This window comes from Numenius arquata, chromosome 8 (assembly GCF_964106895.1).
Source record: "Numenius arquata chromosome 8, bNumArq3.hap1.1, whole genome shotgun sequence".
Taxonomy (NCBI): domain Eukaryota; kingdom Metazoa; phylum Chordata; class Aves; order Charadriiformes; family Scolopacidae; genus Numenius; species Numenius arquata.
The window spans coordinates 10,530,059-10,547,748 of record NC_133583.1 but is presented as its reverse complement, the minus strand read 5'-3'; the positions used below and the strand labels follow the sequence as shown (position 1 = coordinate 10,547,748).

The window sequence follows — 17,690 nt, the reverse complement described above, 5'->3', positions numbered from 1 at the left end:
GGCAGGCTGGTGTGGCAGCATTGCAAGTCCCAGTGCTTTTATGCTCGGTGTCCCCCGGTGCCCCCTAATGCCCGGAGTGCCCCGTCACCCCCAGTGTGCCCTATCGCCTAGTGTCCCCAGTGCCCGGTATCCCCCGGTGACGCCCCGTTCGCCTGTATCCCTTGGTGCCCAGCGACGCGCCCTCTGCCCCTCTGTCCCTGCCTCGCCCCGGTGCCGGTGCGGCGGGACTGCAAGTCCCGTCAAGCCGCGGGCGGGCGGCGCATCCAATGGGGCTCGGGGGGCGGCGCGGCCGGTCGCTGCCTCCGCCGCCGCCCGGTGCCGCGGCGCAGAGAGCCCCGGAGCGGCCGCGCGGCGCCGGCCCCGCAGCCCGGCTCTGAGCCGCCCGCCCGGCCCGGCCCGCCCCGCCGCGCCCCGCCGCCCTCAATGAGGTTCTTCCGACTCACCTTCAAGTGCTTCGTGGATTGCTTCTGAGCTCCCCCTTCTCCCCACGGCCACGGAGCCGCCCCCGACCCGCCCCCGCTCCCCGGACCCCCGCGACATGCCCCCCGTCCCCGCCGACACGGCCGCTCCGCAGCCACCCGCCGCCCCGCGACGCGACGCCGCCGCCGCCACTGCCGCCGCTGCCCCCGCGGGCTCCGGTAAGCGGGGAGCGCTGGGGGAGGGATGAGGTTGGGAAGGGGGAAGTGGGGGGGGGGGGGGAGGGGGGGGCACGGCCACGGCCACGCGCGACCGCGGCGCGCCCCCTCCCGCCGCCGCGGGGTGAGTCACTGCTCTGCATTGTGACGTCACGCGCCGGGCTGACATCTGACGTCACGCTTCCACGCGCGGAGAGGGGCGCGCGGGGGGGGGGGGGGGGGAGGGAGGCGCGGGGGGACCGCAGATCCCCCCGCGCCTTTCCCCTCCCCCCCCGCCCCGCGCCCCCACGGGCACGCGTGACGGCAGCGTGGACCCCCCCCCCCCCCCGTCTCGGCAGAGGGTCGCGGGGAGGCGGAGGGCTCGGAGCCCCCCGCGGCGGGCGAGGAGCGGGCTGTGACGGCGCCGCTGGTGGGACCCCCCGGCGCCCCGAAAGAGGCCGCCCCCGAGCGGGAGACATGGACCCGGCAGATGGATTTCATCATGTCCTGCGTGGGTTTTGCCGTGGGGCTGGGCAACGTCTGGCGCTTCCCCTACCTGTGCTACAAGAACGGCGGAGGTGAGCCCTGCGCCTGCCCCATGGAGTGGAGGAATGCCCCACGGCGCGGGGGGGGACGCTCCATGGCGCGGGGCCGGGGGGGAGACACCCCACGGTGCGTGGGAGCACCCCACAGTGTGTGTGTGGGGTCACTCCATGGTGGGCCAGCCCACCCTGCATCTCCCCGGGGCAAGGGGCCGTCTTGGGGGCTCACGGGCCACCCCACGGGTGTCTAGTGTCACGCACCAGGGTGGGGGTCCGTGGGGAGCCCCCCGTCACCTGCCTGCCCTGACCTACATCGGCAGCACGGAGAGGGGAGGGCGCGGAGGCGCCTTCGCCATTCGCTGCGCCCGGGCGGGTGGTGCGGGGAGGGAAGGGGGGGCCCGGGGGGGCCCGGGGGGGGCGGCGGTGGCTGACCCGGCCCCGTGTCGTCCCCCCCCCGCCGGCCCCAGGCGTCTTCCTCATCCCCTACCTGCTCATCGTCTTCGTGGGCGGCATTCCCGTCTTCTTCCTGGAGGTGGCCCTGGGGCAGTTCATGAAGCAGGGGGGTATCGCCGCCTGGAACATTGCCCCCCTCTTCAAGGGTAATGCCGCACCCTGCCCGTGGCCCCTGGCACCCTGCACCCTACCCGTGGCCCCTTGCACCCTGCCTGTGGCCCCTGGCACCCTGTGCCAGGCTGACAGCACCCTGCCCAGGGCACCCGCTGCCTGCAGCCTGCTGGGGCTGGCGGCACCCTGCCCTTGCCCTGCCTGCTACCGTGCACCCTGCCCTGCACCCTGCCTTGCCCACCTCCCACTCCTACCCTGCGCCCCGGCCAAGGGTGGCAGCTGCCTGTACCCGTGCCCCGTGGCACCTTGCGCTGCCCTGCCCAACCCCGCCTGCCTACGTGCTGCCGGCGTCCCTGCCTGCTGCCAGCTTCTCCGGGGGCTGCCGGATCCCCCTTGTCCTGTGCCACGCTGCCAACTGTCCCCACCCTGTCCTGCAGGGGCTGCCAGCTTCCCCTGTCCCGTCACCACCAGTTGCCTGCGTCCCCTGGGGTTGCCAGCTCCCCTTGTCCCATCCCCACCAGCTCCCCCTGTCCTGCCCGGGACAGCCAGCTCCACGCATCCCCATTGGCTCCCCCTTGTCCTACCCTGGACTGCTGGCTCCCTGCGTCCCCACCAGCACCCCATGTCCTGCCCCATCCCTGCCAGCAACCCCCATCCCACCCAGCCTGCCGGCTCTCCCACCCCACCGGGCTGCTGGGTGCCCGTGGGTTGCCCGTGGGCTCTGATCTCCCTGTGCCGCAGGTCTGGGCCTGGCTTCCATGGTGATCGTCTTCTTCTGCAACTCCTACTACATCATGATCCTGGTGTGGGGGCTCTTCTACCTGGTGCACTCGCTGACGGACACCCTGCCCTGGGCCACCTGCGGCCACTCCTGGAACACTGAGCAGTGCACCGAGCTCTTCCACCTGGGGCTCTGCCTCAATGGCACTGCCAACGCCAGCGCCAGCACTGGCTCCTTCAACGTCAGCTGCACCGACCTGGCCAACAAGCGCTCGCCTGTCATCGAGTTTTGGGAGTGAGTGTGGGGACCAGTGGGGTCTCGCCTGGGACTGGGGGGGTCGCGACGGCACTCAGCGTGGCCCCACTCTGCAGGAACAAGGTGCTGCGGCTCTCGGGGGACCTCAGCGAGCCGGGGGAGATGAACTGGCAGATGATCCTCTGCTTGGTCACCACCTGGGTCATCGTCTACTTCTGCATCTGGAAGGGCGTCAAGTCGACTGGGAAGGTGACGCTGGCTGGGGGGGGGGACACGCGTCAGGCATACCAGCGTGCAGGGACAGGACTGTGGCACATGGCACTGCTGGCTCCTGCCCTTCTGTGCCACAGACCACGGGGTGCAAGACGCTCTCTCCCACATCTGTCTGGGAGGTGCCTCCAGCCGCTGGGGACATCCCTGAGCCTTGGTCCTGCTGGGTGGCCTGTGGCACATGACAGAGAGCCTTGGCCTGGGGGTCTCACCAGCACACACTCCTCTGCAGATTGTCTACTTCACGGCACTCTTCCCCTATGTGGTCCTCATCCTGCTGCTGGTCCATGGGGTGACGCTGCCTGGGGCACTGGGTGGCATTGTCTACTACCTGAAACCCGACTGGTCCAAGCTGGCCGAGGCACAGGTGAGGGTGATGGGGAGGGCAGGAGGGGCACAAGTGCTGGGTGCCCCCCTGGCACCCTCCGCACCCCCTGACACCCTCCCTCGTCCCCCAGGTCTGGATCGACGCCGGCACCCAGATCTTCTTCTCCTACGCCATCGGGCTGGGTGCCCTCACCGCGCTGGGCAGCTACAACCGCTTCCACAACAACTGCTACAGGTAACACTGTGCCAGCTGCGGGCTGTCCCCCCCAGCATGTCCTCCGGTGTCCCCTCAGTGCCTCCTGGGACCCCCTGACCTGCTCTGCCCACAGGGATGCCTACATCCTGGCCGTGATCAACAGCTCCACCAGCTTCTTTGCCGGCTTTGTCGTCTTCTCCGTGCTGGGCTTCATGGCCTCTGAGCAAGGCGTGGACATCTCCAAGGTGGCCGAGTCCGGTGAGTTCTGGGTGGCAGGTGTCCGCTGGCACTGTGTCGCCTCCTGGGGTGGCACCACTGACCTCGCTCTCCTGCAGGCCCTGGGCTGGCTTTCATCGCCTACCCCAAAGCCGTGACGCTGATGCCCTTGTCCCCGCTCTGGGCCACGCTCTTCTTCTTCATGCTCCTTGTGCTGGGGCTGGACAGCCAGGTGCGGTGGCGGGCAGGGGGACAGGGAGGGGACAGAGTGGAGTGGCATGTCCTTGCTGAGCCAACCTTGAGCCAACCCCTCTCTGCTGCAGTTTGTCGGTGTGGAGGGTTTCATCACGGGCATCCTGGACCTGTTCCCCCAGCCTGGGGCCGGCTCATTGCGCCGCGAGCTCACTGCTGCGATCTGCTGTGTCGTCTGCTGCCTCATCGACCTCTCCATGGTCACGCAGGTGGGGGACACAGCAGGGACACCTGCCAGCTGGCCCCACACCGGGCCACTGGGGTGTCAGCTCCCATGGGGCTCCAGTGTGGGGTGGGAGCTCCCTGGGGCTGCTGCACCCATGGCAGCAAGGGAGGCCTGTGGTGTGGAGGTCCCCATGCCATGGGGGTGCCCGTGGGGGATGCCTGTCATCTTGGGGGTGCTGTGGGAGCACAGGGTGCCCATGGCATGCAGGGTGTCCATGCCAGCTGGGGCACTGGTGCTGGCAAGGCTGTGCCTGTGCCAGCGTGGAGATGCCCGTGCCAGCATGGGGCAGCCGGCACAGCCCCGGTGATGCGTGGTGCCGTCCTGGCAGGGTGGCATGTACGTGTTCCAGCTCTTTGACAACTACTCGGCCAGTGGGATCACGCTGCTGTGGCAGGCTTTCTGGGAGTGCGTGGTCATTGCCTGGGTCTACGGTGAGGCCAGGGGGACACGGGGAGGGACACAAGGGGACGTGGGTGCTCCGCGGAGCCCGGCTGACATCCCTCTCCCCACAGGTGCTGACCGCTTCATGGACGACGTGGCCCGCATGATTGGCTACCGGCCCCTGCCCTTAATGAAGTGGTGCTGGGCCGTGGTGACGCCACTGGTCTGCGTGGTGAGCGGGGACACGCGTGTGCATGCGTGTGCCCGCTGCCCCGGCCCCGTGCCACAGGCACTGGGCTCCCCCAGGTGGCTGCTTCGGGCACGGCAGCCACGGGGTGACATGCGTGTCAGGGCCATGGGGTGACACGCTTTGGGGGTCAGGGGCTGACAGTCCCCTGCCCCACGGGACCTCACTCCCCTCTCTCCGCTCAGGGCATCTTTGTGTTCCACGTGGTGAACTACAAGCCGCTGACCTACAACAAGACGTACGTGTACCCGTGGTGGGGGGATGCCATCGGCTGGGTCCTGGCACTCTCCTCCATGCTCTGCATCCCCTGCACCGTCATCTACAAGCTCCTGCGCTGCAAAGGCTCCTTGCGCGAGGTGAGAGCAGCGTGACAGGAGCCTTCCTGCCTCCGTCCCCAACCCATCTCGGCCGTCCTTGTCCCTGTCCCCCTCTCAGTCCTGTCCCCATTCTATCCCCATCCAAATCCCAGCGCTGTACACATTGCCATCTCGGTGCCATCCCCAGCCAAATCCCATCCCTGCTCCCATCCCTATCACTCTCGCTCCCAGCCAAATCCTGTCCCTGTCCCCGTCCCCATGGCTGTCTCAATCCCATCCCCATCTCATCCCTGTCCCTCTGCTATCCCTGTCCCTCTCTCAATCTCATTTCAATCCCATCGCCATCCTAGTCTCACCTCCATCCCCATCCAAGTCCCATTCCTGTCAAGGTCGCTCTCCCATCCGAATCCTGTCCCTGTCCCCATCACTGTCTCACTCCCAACCTCACCTGAATCCCATCCTTGCTGACATCACTGTCTTAATCTCGTCACTGCCTCAGTCCCATCCCCATCTCATCCCTGTCCCTGTGCTATCCCTCTCTCAATCCCACTTCAGTCCCTTCCCTGTCCTAGTCTCACCTCCATCCCCATCCCAAATCCCACCCCTGTCCCCACCTCGGTCCTGTCCCTGCGTGCCGGGGCGACGCACTGTGCCGGGTCCAGGCAGTTCTGTCCCCGAGTGCTGACACTGTGTCCCCTCAGCGCTGGCAGCTCCTGACCACTCCGATCTGGGGCCACCACCACCTGGAGTACCTGACGCCCGAGGCAGAGGCCAAGCTGCTGGCCCCGGAGCCCCCCAAGGAGAAGGCGACGCTCTTCGAGACTGTGATCTGAGCGTGGGGAGGGTCGCGCTGCTCCCGCCCGCCATAGCAATAATGCCAGCACCGCCTCCCACCCACGCTGCCCCGCACCCCCCCAACACCGCCCCAGCCTCGCCGCAGAGGGGGGTGCATGACTGCAAGGCGGGGGCCGTTGGGGGCCGCGGGGCTGGGGCGGCCGCGGGGAGCGGGAGGGGTCCCCAGTGCGGGGCAGCGCGGAACCCCGGGGGGGGCGTAGGGGAGACTGTGAGCCAGGGGAGCGAGCAGGACAGCCCTTCCCCGGCCCCCGCCCGCAGCCCCCGCGGCCCCCCATTCACTAACCGCTTCCTGTAGCGTTTGTCTGGTGTAACCCCGACTGCCCCGACATCTGGCAATAAACTGGGAGACCCTGGCAGCCCCAGCACCGTGGGCAGGGAAGGGGGGCGCCGGCGGTGGGCAGCCGGGGGGGGCAAGATGTGGGCTGGCACCTGCCTTTGGGGGACAGGGGTTTGGGGGGGACAGGGATGCCGGAATACTGGGACACCTGGGTTTCTCTCTTGGGGTGGCTCGAGGGGGACAGGCTGATGGAGCAGCAGGGAGCATCCAGGATGCAGGTGCCCACAGGCAGTACCAAACTCAGGTTTCCCTGCGGGACTGGGGCACCCCACACAGCTGGGGTTGGGCCATTCTGTGATTTCAGCCCAGAGGCTCTGGGAGTCCTGGCTGTCCCCAGCCCGGAGCAGGGGCTGCCAGGGGTGGGTTGGGATCCAGCCATACTCTGCTGGGAGCTGCTCGTGTCTCGACTTTGGGGCTCTCTGGTCCCTGTGCTGTGCTGGAGGGACAGCCCCGGACTGGGAAGGGCTGCAGGGGCGAGGGGATGAGGCAGCCCCTGGGCCCAGGCACACAGCTAGGAGAAGCCAGAGGTGTCCCGCCGTGCCCAGCGCTGGCACTCGTCATCCTCCAGCAGCGCTGTGGCCACCCCGGGTGGTCCGTGGCCATCTTGCCCATGGAGGGTCAAGGGGAGAGAAATGCCACCACCTGCCCCAGCCATCCTCAGGCACAGGGATGGGACAGCGATGCCGTGTCCTGAACCCAGGAGCACTGGGATGCCGGAGGGGGTGTCTCGGGGCGCCGGCTTGCCCCACCACGATACCCTCTCACCCTGCCGGGGCGAGCCAGCAGTTCCTGCCCCACCGGCAACACACACCGTAATTAGCACAGGTAGGGCGGAAGCATCAGTGATAATTGGCGGTGACTCGTTAGCGATGGAGCGCTGTGTGCCCAGGGTGCGGCAGGACTTTCCAGCAGGGCTGGTCTGCGGGGCCGGCTGGCGTCCCGGTGTGCTGGCTACCACGCAACCGTGCGGGGCCTGGCTGGCTCCCCACTACCGGTGCGGGGCCGGGGCTGGGTGCGGAGGTGAGTGCTGTCATCGCCTTCGCTTCGTGCTGCAGCACGCCCTGGCCCCGCCACCCTTCTTAAAGAGTCACAGCTGGCGTCGGGGCGCTGCCGGCACAGACGGTGAGAGCACAGGGACCGGGCGGAGGTGAGCAAAGGAGAAGCAGAAAGCAGGGGGGAAAAGAGGGTGCCAGGGGGCCTTTTGCTGGCCAGGCTTTCCCCATAGGCTTCCCATAGCACCTACGTGACCCCAGAGGAGGGGACTTGACGTGCCCCGTGCCCTGGCAGGGGCAGGCACCTGTGGCACCATGAACCAGATCACGGTGTACGAGCGTGCCAACTTCGAGGGGTTGAGCCGGGAGTTCACCTGCGACGTACCCGACTTGCACGAGATGGATTTTGGGGACTGCATCGCCTCTCTGAAGGTGGTGGGGCAACCCTGGATCGCCTACACGGACCCCAAGTATGAGGGGGAGTCGCACGCCTTCGAAGAGGGTGAGTACCCCTCCGTGGGGCGGCCCAACAGCTTCTCAGCGCTGCGGCTCGTGCACCATGACCTGGGGGACCCCCAGATCACCCTCTACGAGCGCCCCAACTTCCAAGGTGCCTGCAAAGTCGTGACAGAGGAGACCAACTTGGCGTATGGGTACTTCAACGACCGGGTGGCCTCCCACATGGTGCAGCGGGGAGTCTGGCTGCTCTACCAGCACCCCAGCCGGGGCGGCTGGCACTGCCTGGCGTGGCCCGGTGAGCGTCTCGCTGACTACAAACTTGAGTTGAACTTCCAGGCTCGGCTGTCCCACCTGCGCCCACTGCGGCCCGGGCGGCCCCTGGTCTCGGCACGTCTCCTCTGGGAGCAGAAGCGGGTGGAGGAAGAGCGGGAGGTGCTGGTGGATGAGATCGAGGGGGTGAACGAGACTGAGTCGGAGCAGACGCTGGCGGCCAGCAGCAGCCGGGAGTACGTCACTACACTCTGGCAGAGCTTCCACTTCAGCAATGCCACCAGCCTCAAAGCTGGGCTCTCCTTCACGCTGACCGTGGAAGCCTCCAACATTTTCACGGTGCAGAAAGGGCGCAGCGAATCCAGCACCCGCCGGGAACGCGTGGAGGTGCAGCTGCCGGCTAAGATCCCCCCGCGCACGGCACTCAGCATCCAGGTCTTGCGGAAGGAGGTGACGCTCTCTGTCCCGGTCCTGCTCACCATCACCCAGAACGAAGCTGTTCGTACAGAGATGGGCGAGTACCGCAGCATCTCGGGTACCAACATCAGTGCCCGCTATAGCTTGAAGCCTCTGCCGGCTGCAGGCAGGGAGCAGGCAGCCACTAAGGGGACAGAGACGATACCCGGAACCAGAAAGGAGCTATAGCTCCATCCTGGTGCCAGGCATCATGTCTGTTTCCTCAGGAGTGTGTGGCCCCTGGGGACACCCGTGCTCCCTCCCTAATCCACCCCTGAAGGAGCCAGGATCAAACGGCTCCAGCTGGAGGTGCCTCCTTCTGCCGGGTGTTAACAATAAACCAACCCCCTTCCCCAACTGCTTGGGTCTGCTGCTGCGGGGGCCTGGGGGAGGACACAGGGTTGCGGGAGCCTGGTTACACTGGGCTTGCGGGGACAACGGGCTGGTGCAGCCCGGGGAGACACTGGCCTGGGGGAGCCAGGGTACATTGTGCTTGGGGGGACACTGGGCTGAGGGTGGGACACCAGGCTGGAGGGGCTGGGGTCACACAGGACCTGGGCAGCCAAGGGGACACCAGGCTGGGGTAGCTGGAGGGACACAGGAACAGGGGAACAGCGCTTGGCAGGGGAAAAGGAGGGGGGGGAGGGGGGCTGGCCTGGTCCCTGAACACACTGGGCTGGGGAAACTGGCAGATACTGGGCTGTGGCAACACCAGGCTGAGAGGGGCTGGGGGACAAACTTCGGGCTGGGAAAACATGGGAGACACTGGGCTTGGGGAGGGGGGACACACAAGGGACACCAGGCTGGGAGAGCTGAGGGACACGGGGCTGGCCTGGGCTGGGGCACCGGGGGACACCGGGCTTGGGGGGGACACTGGGCTGGGAAAACATGGGAGACACTGGGCTTGGGGGGGGGGGGGGGACACAAGGGACACCAGGCTGGGAGAGCTGAGGGACACGGGGCTGGCCTGGGCTGGGGCACCGGGGGACACCGGGCTTGGGGGGGACACCGGGCTGGGGAAACCGAGGGCATTGGGTTGGTGCAGCCGGGGAGACTGTGGGCCGGCCTGGCCCCGCACACACCGGGCTGGGGCAGCCACGGCAAGCCCCCACCCGGGCTCCTCGGGCACCGCGACCCCGCACGGGACCCGTCGCAGGGAGAGGCGGGGACGGGGCAGGGGCGGGACCGCCGCCGGGGCTGCGGGAGCGCCGGGCTGACGGCGGGACACGGCGGCCGGTAGGAGCGGGCGGCGGCGGCGGGGGGCGAGGACAAAGGGCGGCGGGGCGGGGGGCGCGGGGCGGGGCCTGGCACGTGAGGCGGGCCCGCCCCCTCGGGCCCGCCTCCCAGCCACGCCCCCCACGTGGCCGCCGCCGCCGCCGGTCTCTTTAAATGATGCAACCGACGACGGGCTTGGCCCCGCCCCCCCGCGCCTATTCGCGGAGACGGCGCCCAGCTCCCCTATCCCATTGGTCGAGGCGGGCATTCCTCGCCGCCGGTTGGCTCCTTTGGCGCCGGCGACACGCCCTCCCCACTCCGATTGGCTGGGTGCGGCCCCGCCCCCCGGGCGGGCGGTGGCGGCGGCGGCGGCAGCATGGCGGCGGGGGCCATGGCGGCGGAGGAGGCAGAAGAGGCGCTGGGACTCTTCACCAGCATCGGCCTCAGCGAGGCCAAAGCGCGGGAGACGCTGCGTAACGGGGCGCTCAGCGCGTTGCTCCGCCAGGCCGTGCTGCAGGTGCGCCCGCCGCGAGTCCCCACCCCGGATGTCCCTGTCCCGGTCCCGGTCCCGGTCCCGGTCCCGGTCCGGCAGAGTCACCCTCGGGACCACGCCCCTTCCCTGGGACACCCACCCCCCCGATCCCGCCGAGCGGCCTCGGCCCATGGCACTCCTCCCCGCCCCGCACCGGAGCTGCCGGTTCGCCGGGGCTCAGCCCCGGGCCGGCCCTGACGCTTCCCCGGGGCGGCGGCAGGCTCGGAGCACGCTGGGATCGGCCCTGGACAAAGCCACGGGGACGCTGCTGTACAACGCGGCCGCCCGCCTCAGGGACCCGAAGCACCTCAGCTTCCTCGTCGGCTACATCGCCCGCAGGCAGATCCTCACCGACCTGCAGCTCAGCGGTACCGTGCGGCACCGGGACAACCCCCCCCCCCCCACCTCGGCCCCGGCTGGGAGGGGAGGACCCCGCTTCTCACCCCTGCTCTGTCCTCAGCCGCCCTGGAGTACCTGAGGAGCCATCCCCTGGAGCCCCTGGACACGGTGGACTTTGAGCGGGCCTGCGGCGTGGGGGTGTGCGTCACCCCCGAGCAGATCGAGGAGGCGGTGAGTGGGGCAAGGGGGACACGGCACAGGAGACGTGGGACAGGATGGGCTGGCAGCCCCTGGCATCGTGCTCCCTGCCTGCCTCGCTCAGCCCCGTGTCCCTGTCCTGCTCCTCAGGTGGAGGCCGTGATCAGCAAGCACCGAGCAGAGCTTCTGGCGGAGCGCTACCACTTCAACATGGGGCTGCTGATGGGTGAGTGTGGGGCGCCGGGGCAGCCCCTGCTTGGCACTCTTGCTCCCCTGGATCCTCGGAGCCAGCCCTTTGCCTTGGGCTGCCCCAGCCCCACCAGCTGCATCACTGTGCCACAGCCCACCCAAGGCAGGGGAGATGTCCTGCCATGTCCCCGGCACGGGCAGGGCTGTAGGTGGCAGCTGTCTGTGGTGCCCTGTGCCAGGGACAGCCCTGGGGCAAGGGCTGCCTCCAGCTGCTGGCCGAAGCGTCCTGCATCAGTGGCTGAAAGCCCCTGGGCTGGGCTGTGCCCCTCACCCACGGGGTGCCCTGTCTGCAGGGGAGGCGCGGAGCCGGCTGCAGTGGGCGGATGGGAAGACCATCAAGAACGAGGTGGACCTGCAGGTGGGTGTGAGGGCAGTGGGTCAGGCACTGCATGGGGTGGTGTCTCCTGTCGGTGCCGTGCCCAGTGAGGGACCTGCTGGCCTGTCCCATGGGAGGGCCCGGCGCTGGGGACAGCCTGCCCCAGGTAGGTGCAGGTAGGGTGATGGGGGTGACAGCTGGACAGGGCCACCTCCAGGCCTTGGGGCACTGGGAGCCTTTTCTACTCCCATCTGTGTCTCTCTTTCCCAGGTGCTGCATTTGCTGGGGCCAAAGACAGAAGCTGACCTGGAAAAGAAACCAAAGGTGATGTGGAGCAGGAGACTGGGAACTGGGATGGCATTTCCCTGCTGAGTGTCTGGGCAGGATCCCAGATAGCTGCTCTGGGCCCACCCGCCAGTGTGGGCATGGGTCTGAGGGAGCTTTGGGTCAGGAGGAGCAGGCTGGGTCAGGAGGGGAAGGTTTGGGTTGGTGCTGGGCACTCAGGATGCTGTTCTGGTCCCTGCAGGCTGCAAAGGCCCGGCCGGCCCTGGCAGAGAAGCAGAAGGCGGCTGTGGTGGAGAATGGTAAGAGACTGTCTCACAGGCAGCTTCCCTAGACCTTCAGTTCCTGGCCGGGACCTGCCTCCAAGCTGGGCCTGGGAGCTGCTGTCAGGCCCCTGCTCAGCGCCGTCTCTCCCTGCAGGCGAGGTGGGCACAGAGACACGGTCGCTCCTGGAGCAGCTGCGGGGAGAAGCCCTCAAGTTTCACAAGCCGGGTGAGTGCGAGGAGCCACTGCCATGTGCAGGGCCTGACCCCAGCTCTCTTCCCCACGTCCTTCCCTCCTGGGCTTGGCTCAGTCTGGTCAGTGCTGCAGCTCTGAGCATCCTCTGCCCACAGGAGAGAACTACAAGACGGAGGGCTATGTGGTGACACCCAACACCATGGCTCTGCTGAAGCAGCACCTGGCAATCACGGGTGGGCAGGTGAGGCGGTGTCCCCCAGCCCAGCAGTTCCCTGTGAGGGTGGCACTGCTGTGCTTGGCTCCAGCTGGGTGCGTGGAGTGGCTGGGGGGACACACAGCTCACCGGGGGCATGGCCAGAGATGGCACCCTCCTGGCACAGGGAGCCCTGTGGGATTGTCGGGGGCTCATGTTAGTGCCTTTGCTATCGGGGAGGGGGGAGATTCTCCTGCTGAAGGACAGAGATGTCTCCTTTTCCCCCTGCAGGTGCGGACACGGTTTCCTCCTGAGCCCAATGGGATCCTGCACATTGGCCATGCCAAGGCCATCAACTTCAACTTTGGCTATGCCAAGGTGAGAAGCACCAAGCCCTGCTGGCAGCTCCCCCCAGCTCCTGCCTCCCCCCTGCTGGCTAGCCCTGTGGTCCCTCAGGGAGCAGCTGCTCACTGTCCCCCCATGCCCAGGCCAACGGTGGCGTGTGCTTCCTGCGCTACGATGACACCAACCCTGAGAAGGAGGAGGAGAAGTACTTCACGGCCATCCGGGAGATGGTGGAGTGGCTGGGTATGGCTCGGGCTGGGGAGGGCAGGATCAGGCCAGGTGCTGCTGGGTCCTGACATCCCTGCATGCAGGTCCTGCAGCTGGGTCCTGGGGGCGCCTCCAACACGCTCTGTTTCCCCTGTCCCCGCAGGCTACCAGCCTTATGCAGTGACCCACGCGTCAGATTACTTTGACCAGCTCTACACCTGGGCCCTGGAGCTCATCCGCAGGTGAGCGTTCTGGTGTGGTACGGATGTGCCGGGGTGGTGCGGATGCCCTGTGCCACGTCTGGGGCTTCCTGTTGTCCAAGGGATGGGCTGCTCACGTCTGGTGACGGCGTTTCCCCTCTGTAGGGGCCAGGCATACGTCTGCCATCAGAAGGTTGAGGAGATCAAGGGCCACAACCCACCGCCCTCACCGTGGCGGGACCGGCCTGTGGAGGAATCGCTCCTGCTCTTCGAGGTACTCCTGGCTGGGGGCAGGCTCTGCGTGCCCGTGCGGTCTGGGTCCATGGCTCAGCTGACAGCTTCCCTCCCCTCCACAGGACATGCGAAAGGGCAAGTTTGGGGAGGGGGAGGCCACGCTGCGGATGAAGCTGGTGATGGAGGATGGGAAGATGGACCCCGTCGCCTACCGTGTCAAATTCACTCCACACCACCGCACTGGGGACAAGTGGTAGGGGTCTGTGGTGTCATGTCAGGGGTGGGCCTGCGTCTCCTGGGAATGGGGAGGTCACAGGAGGGGAGCAGCACCGGGCTCTGCCCCAGGGCTGACTGCGTCTGCCTTGCAGGTGCATCTACCCAACGTATGACTACACACACTGCCTCTGCGACTCCATCGAGCACATCACACACTCCCTCTGCACCAAGGAGTTCCAGGCCAGGTGAGTGCTGGGCACAGCACAGCTCAGGGGGATCAGCTGGCAGCTGCCAAAGCGCTGGGGGACACTGTGTCCGTGTGACAGAGCGTCCGTGGGGCTGTGGGTGAGCATGAGGCTGAGCTGGGCTGTGCCTGTGCCGCCCTCGCAGGCGCTCCTCCTACTTCTGGCTGTGCAACGCGCTGGATGTCTACTGCCCCGTGCAGTGGGAGTACGGGCGCCTGAACCTGCTCTACACCGTCGTCTCCAAGAGGAAGATCATCCGGCTGGTGGAGACGGGTGCCGTGAGGTAGGATCGGGGCCAGCAGCCAGGGTGGGTCCTGCCTGGGGCAGGCCTGGCTGTCACACTGGTGTTTTCTCAGGGACTGGGATGACCCACGCCTCTTTACGCTGACAGCCCTGCGCCGGCGAGGCTTCCCCCCCGAGGCCATCAACAACTTCTGTGCCCGGGTGGGTGCTGGGGACAGGGTGGGATGGGGCAGGCAGATGTGTCCCCTGGCTGGCCTGGTGACAGCGGGCTGTCCTGCAGGTTGGCGTGACGGTGGCCCAGGCGACAATGGAGCCGCATCTGCTGGAGGCATGTGCACGGGAGGTGCTGAACGAGCAGGCCCCCCGTGCCATGGCTGTCCTGGAGCCCCTCAAGGTCACCATCACCAACTTCCCTGCTCCAAAGGTGAGACTGCCGTGGGCTGGGGTGGGAGTGGGGTTCCCCATGGTCAGTATTCACCCCCTCCTTCTCCCCAGGCACTTGAGGTCCTTGTGCCCAACTTCCCAGCTGATGAGAGCCGGGGTTTTCACAAAGTGCCCTTCAAGCCCACTGTCTACATTGAGGAGACGGACTTCAGGGAGGTGAGTCGGGCCCACCAGGCCATACTGCCCTCACTCCTGGGACCTGTGGCTTGGGCAGCAGGAGCCTGGGAGTGCTGGGAGCGGCGCTGGTGCTGCATGGGGCACAGGCGGGTGTCTGGCACCCAACTGTGACTCTCGAACATGCCAGCAGCTCTGATGGGCACTAGGGAAATACCCACTGCCCTCAGCCTGGCCAGGACATGTCCAACCGATGGTGCCCACACCTGGTCTGCGTGCTGGGGAATGTCCTGCAGCAACGTGGGAGTTCAAACAGCCCTGGGTGCTCCGATACCTGGGACGGCAGGAGTGGGTGGGGGGACGCAGTTGTGGGGACAGAGACATGCTGGAGGGGGGACCTGCTTCCCTTGCTGGGGACCCCTCATGCAGCCGTGAACTCTCTCGCAGGAGGTGGACAAAGGCTACAAGCGCTTGGCCCCCGGGCAGCCGGTGGGGCTGCGTCACGCTGGCTACGTCATCGCTGTCCAGAACATCATCAAGGTGGGTGATGGTGAAACAAGGTTGGGCCATGGGATGTCAGGACAAGGTGTGGCCCACCAGGGAAGGGTGTAGCAAACATCATCTTGAGCTGGGCACTGTGGACACAGTGTGGGTTGGTGGGGAGCAGGGTTGCCCTGAGCTGGGAGGCTGATGGTTTGACCCCCGGGCTGCCCTGTGGGATGGGGCTGCTGCCTGACGGCTCAGCTCGTCTCATCTCTTGGCCAGGATGCCAGCGGGCGCGTGATCGAGCTGGAGGTGACCTGTACCAAGTCGGACGCGTCGGAGAAGCCCAAAGCCTTCATCCACTGGGTGTCAGAGCCACTGGCGTGTGAAGTGCGGCTCTATGAGCGGCTGTGAGTACCCGGCTACCCCCAGAAGTGTGGGGGCAAGCTCAGTGACGCTGGAGCAGCAGCGTGGCCATGCACCAGCAGGCTGTGCTGGGGTCTGCCTGGCTCCTTTGTGGGGAAGATGCTGGTGTGGGGTCCTGCGAGCTGCTGCTCTACAGCTGCCACAGGGCACCACATCCCCTCGTCCGGCAGCTTTGAAATGAGACTCTGTCTCATGGCAGGTTTTTGCACAAAAATCCCGAGGACCCCTCGGAGGTGCCCGGCGGCTTTTTGAGCGACCTCAATCCTGTGAGTAGTGGCAGGAGCTGGGCTTATGTGCCCGAGGGGAGCTGGGAACCTCCTGCACCCACTCTGGAGGCACCCACTTCCACGAGAACCCTACCTCTCCATGGGCAGGGCCCTGCTGCATCCCAGCGGGGAGAGGGGCTGGGGGGAGCAGGGCTATGGAGGAGGTATGATGCCATCTGAGCTTCCTTTTCCCTGCCAGGACTCCCTGCGTGTGGTCCACAACGCCATGGTCGACAGCTCCGTCCTCTCCGCCCGGCCTTTCGACAAGTTCCAGTTTGAGCGGCTGGGCTACTTCTCCGTGGACCCTGACAGCGAGGGGGGGAAGGTGAGCCCCGGGGAGGGGGACATGGCGGGGGGTAGGGCCCCCCCTGCCCACTGTGGGTCTCAGTGCTGACCTTCTGCCTCTCCCCAGATGGTGTTCAACCGGACGGTGACGCTGAAGGAGGACCCTGGCAAGGCCTGAGGGCCCTGTGGCTGCTGCCCTGCCGTGGTGCTGCTTCCCTGGGGGGGGTCCCTGCGCACCCCCTAGCGCTGGCCGTGCCTTGGCGGAGCCCCCCCCACCCCGGGCCGCCCCACACCATCGCCTCAATAAACCAAGCATCCCAACGCCGTCCCCTGTGCTGTGTCGCTGTCTCCTGTCTCCCCCAGGGTGCCAAGATGGGGTGGGGGGTCTCCCTACCACCGGGGGGGGGCTTGGGGTCTGCCCCCTCCCCCTGCGGGGCTGGTGTTGCCCCCACGGGAGATGCAGCTCCCCCCACCCGGGACGTCCAGGCTGGGCTGGGGTTGAGGGTGCCAGGGTGGGGGGTGGAGTAGTGGAGGAGGGTCCCAGGGTGCAGGCAGGGTGCAGGCAGGGTGCAGGCAGGGTGCAGGCAGGGCGGGGGTGTGCGCGCTGTGTACAAACACAGCCTGAGCGCCGTCCCCCGTTAAGGTGGACTCGAGGGGGGTGGCCCCTGCTCGGCCCCCGGCTGAGGGTCAGGGGGGTTTCCTTGCGGGACCGGCGTGGCGCCCCCATCCCTGAGCCGCGGGACCGGGGTCCCAATCCTGCCGTCGGGTGGGGGGAGGCTCTGCCTGGCCCCACGGGCTACCTTAAGCGGCAGCGGGGACGGGGAGGCCGCGCAGAGCACATGGGCAAGTTAAAGAAGCCCCGGCTCGGCCCCACGTTGCGAGGGTCCCGCAGCCCCGCGGTCCCTCCCGGGGGCGGGGACGGGGGCAGGGCGCGGCCCCCGCCCGTACCAGCCCCGGAGGCCCCCGCGCCCTTCCCGGGGAGCCCTCGCGCTGGAGTCTCGCCCACCCGTGGGGCGGCCCAGGACCTCGGCCCGGCTGCTGCGTGGGAGCGCCGGCCGCGCCGCCCCCGCCTGGCGCGTGGCAGCTGCGTGGGACCCCCTCGGCCGGGGGCGCCCCACGGCCACGCGTGCCGGTGGCGTCCCGAGCCCCATGCCCGCCACCGGGGGCTGTCCCCGCTCCCGTGGGTGACCTCGCTCCCTGCCCCTCGCGCGTCTCGGCCCCGCGAACCCCCTGGCCTACGCGCGTCCCCCCTCCCACCCGCGGAGGGCGCCCCCCGGCGGCCGCCCCCCTTCTCCTCCCCGCCGGGGCGCGGCCCCTTTAAGGTGCGGGGCGGGGCCGGCCGCCGAGCTCTCGCGGGACTTGGGGGTCGCGCTCTCGCGAGGCCGGGGCTGTGCGCTGATTGGCTGCGGGGGGTTGAATGTAAGATGGCGCCCAGGGAGCTGTGAGGGGAAAAGACTCGGGGGCCGAGGCGGCGGCGGCGGTGCGAGGCGACGGCGGCAGCGGGGCCGGGGTGAGGCTGGGGCCGGGACGTGCTGCGGGGCCGCCGGGCTGGGGAGAAGGAACGGGGGGACGGGGTGTGCGCGGGAGGCGGCGGCGGGGCCGGGCGGGGCCTGCCGTCGGGCGCGGGGGGGAGGCGGCGGCGGTGGTTCCGGGGGCGGCGCGGGCCCGGCGGCGGGGAGGGGGGAGGGGGAAGGGAGGGGGC

The 17,690-nt window shown here is 68.1% G+C and overlaps 3 protein-coding genes across 5 annotated transcripts; all 3 read left to right on the top strand.

Annotated features, from left to right (window-relative positions):
- Window positions 1-538: 538 nt before the first annotated feature.
- Window positions 539-6,338, top strand: SLC6A8 (solute carrier family 6 member 8). Of its 3 annotated transcripts, none has more exons than XM_074152686.1 (14): window positions 539-616; window positions 988-1,192; window positions 1,624-1,755; window positions 2,462-2,735; window positions 2,813-2,945; window positions 3,199-3,333; window positions 3,425-3,528; window positions 3,623-3,747; window positions 3,825-3,937; window positions 4,029-4,166; window positions 4,512-4,614; window positions 4,696-4,796; window positions 4,997-5,167; window positions 5,830-6,338. In XM_074152686.1, the coding sequence occupies exons 1-14, from the start codon at window positions 539-541 to the stop codon at window positions 5,959-5,961; spliced, it is 1,944 nt and encodes a 647-aa protein (XP_074008787.1). In that variant the 3' UTR covers window positions 5,962-6,338. The 3 variants fall into 3 exon arrangements, with proteins under 3 accessions (XP_074008787.1, XP_074008786.1, XP_074008788.1); XM_074152685.1 differs by having other exon boundaries at window positions 539-638; window positions 974-1,192; XM_074152687.1 differs by lacking the exon at window positions 539-616 and having other exon boundaries at window positions 1,072-1,192; window positions 3,653-3,747.
- A 600-nt stretch (window positions 6,339-6,938) lies between these two features.
- On the top strand, window positions 6,939-8,846 carry LOC141467799 (epidermal differentiation-specific protein-like). The gene has a single exon (XM_074152485.1). It carries the CDS (start codon window positions 7,628-7,630, stop codon window positions 8,684-8,686), a length of 1,059 nt encoding a protein of 352 aa, XP_074008586.1. The 5' UTR covers window positions 6,939-7,627; the 3' UTR covers window positions 8,687-8,846.
- A 1,227-nt stretch (window positions 8,847-10,073) lies between these two features.
- On the top strand, window positions 10,074-16,321 carry QARS1 (glutaminyl-tRNA synthetase 1). The gene is made up of 24 exons (XM_074151320.1): window positions 10,074-10,229; window positions 10,465-10,612; window positions 10,705-10,814; window positions 10,932-11,007; window positions 11,324-11,388; window positions 11,617-11,670; window positions 11,873-11,930; window positions 12,049-12,120; window positions 12,243-12,328; window positions 12,572-12,658; window positions 12,769-12,868; window positions 12,996-13,074; window positions 13,198-13,306; window positions 13,389-13,519; window positions 13,635-13,727; window positions 13,873-14,010; window positions 14,084-14,171; window positions 14,251-14,394; window positions 14,466-14,570; window positions 14,976-15,068; window positions 15,294-15,421; window positions 15,637-15,703; window positions 15,903-16,028; window positions 16,116-16,321. Exons 1-24 carry the CDS (start codon window positions 10,089-10,091, stop codon window positions 16,164-16,166), a joined length of 2,349 nt encoding a protein of 782 aa, XP_074007421.1. The 5' UTR covers window positions 10,074-10,088; the 3' UTR covers window positions 16,167-16,321.
- The last annotated feature ends 1,369 nt before the right edge of the window (window positions 16,322-17,690 follow it).

Coding starts and splice junctions, on each gene's coding strand:
- SLC6A8 (XM_074152685.1), top strand. CDS start 539: ATGCCCCCCGTCCCCGCCGACACGGCCGCTCCGCAGCCACCCGCCGCC. Junction 2,946..3,198: donor GCGTCAAGTCGACTGGGAAG/GTGACGCTGGCT, acceptor ACTCCTCTGCAG/ATTGTCTACTTCACGGCACT. Junction 4,167..4,511: donor ACCTCTCCATGGTCACGCAG/GTGGGGGACACA, acceptor CCGTCCTGGCAG/GGTGGCATGTACGTGTTCCA.
- LOC141467799 (XM_074152485.1), top strand. CDS start 7,628: ATGAACCAGATCACGGTGTACGAGCGTGCCAACTTCGAGGGGTTGAGC.
- QARS1 (XM_074151320.1), top strand. CDS start 10,089: ATGGCGGCGGGGGCCATGGCGGCGGAGGAGGCAGAAGAGGCGCTGGGA. Junction 10,613..10,704: donor CACCGACCTGCAGCTCAGCG/GTACCGTGCGGC, acceptor CTCTGTCCTCAG/CCGCCCTGGAGTACCTGAGG. Junction 14,011..14,083: donor GTGGAGACGGGTGCCGTGAG/GTAGGATCGGGG, acceptor GTGTTTTCTCAG/GGACTGGGATGACCCACGCC.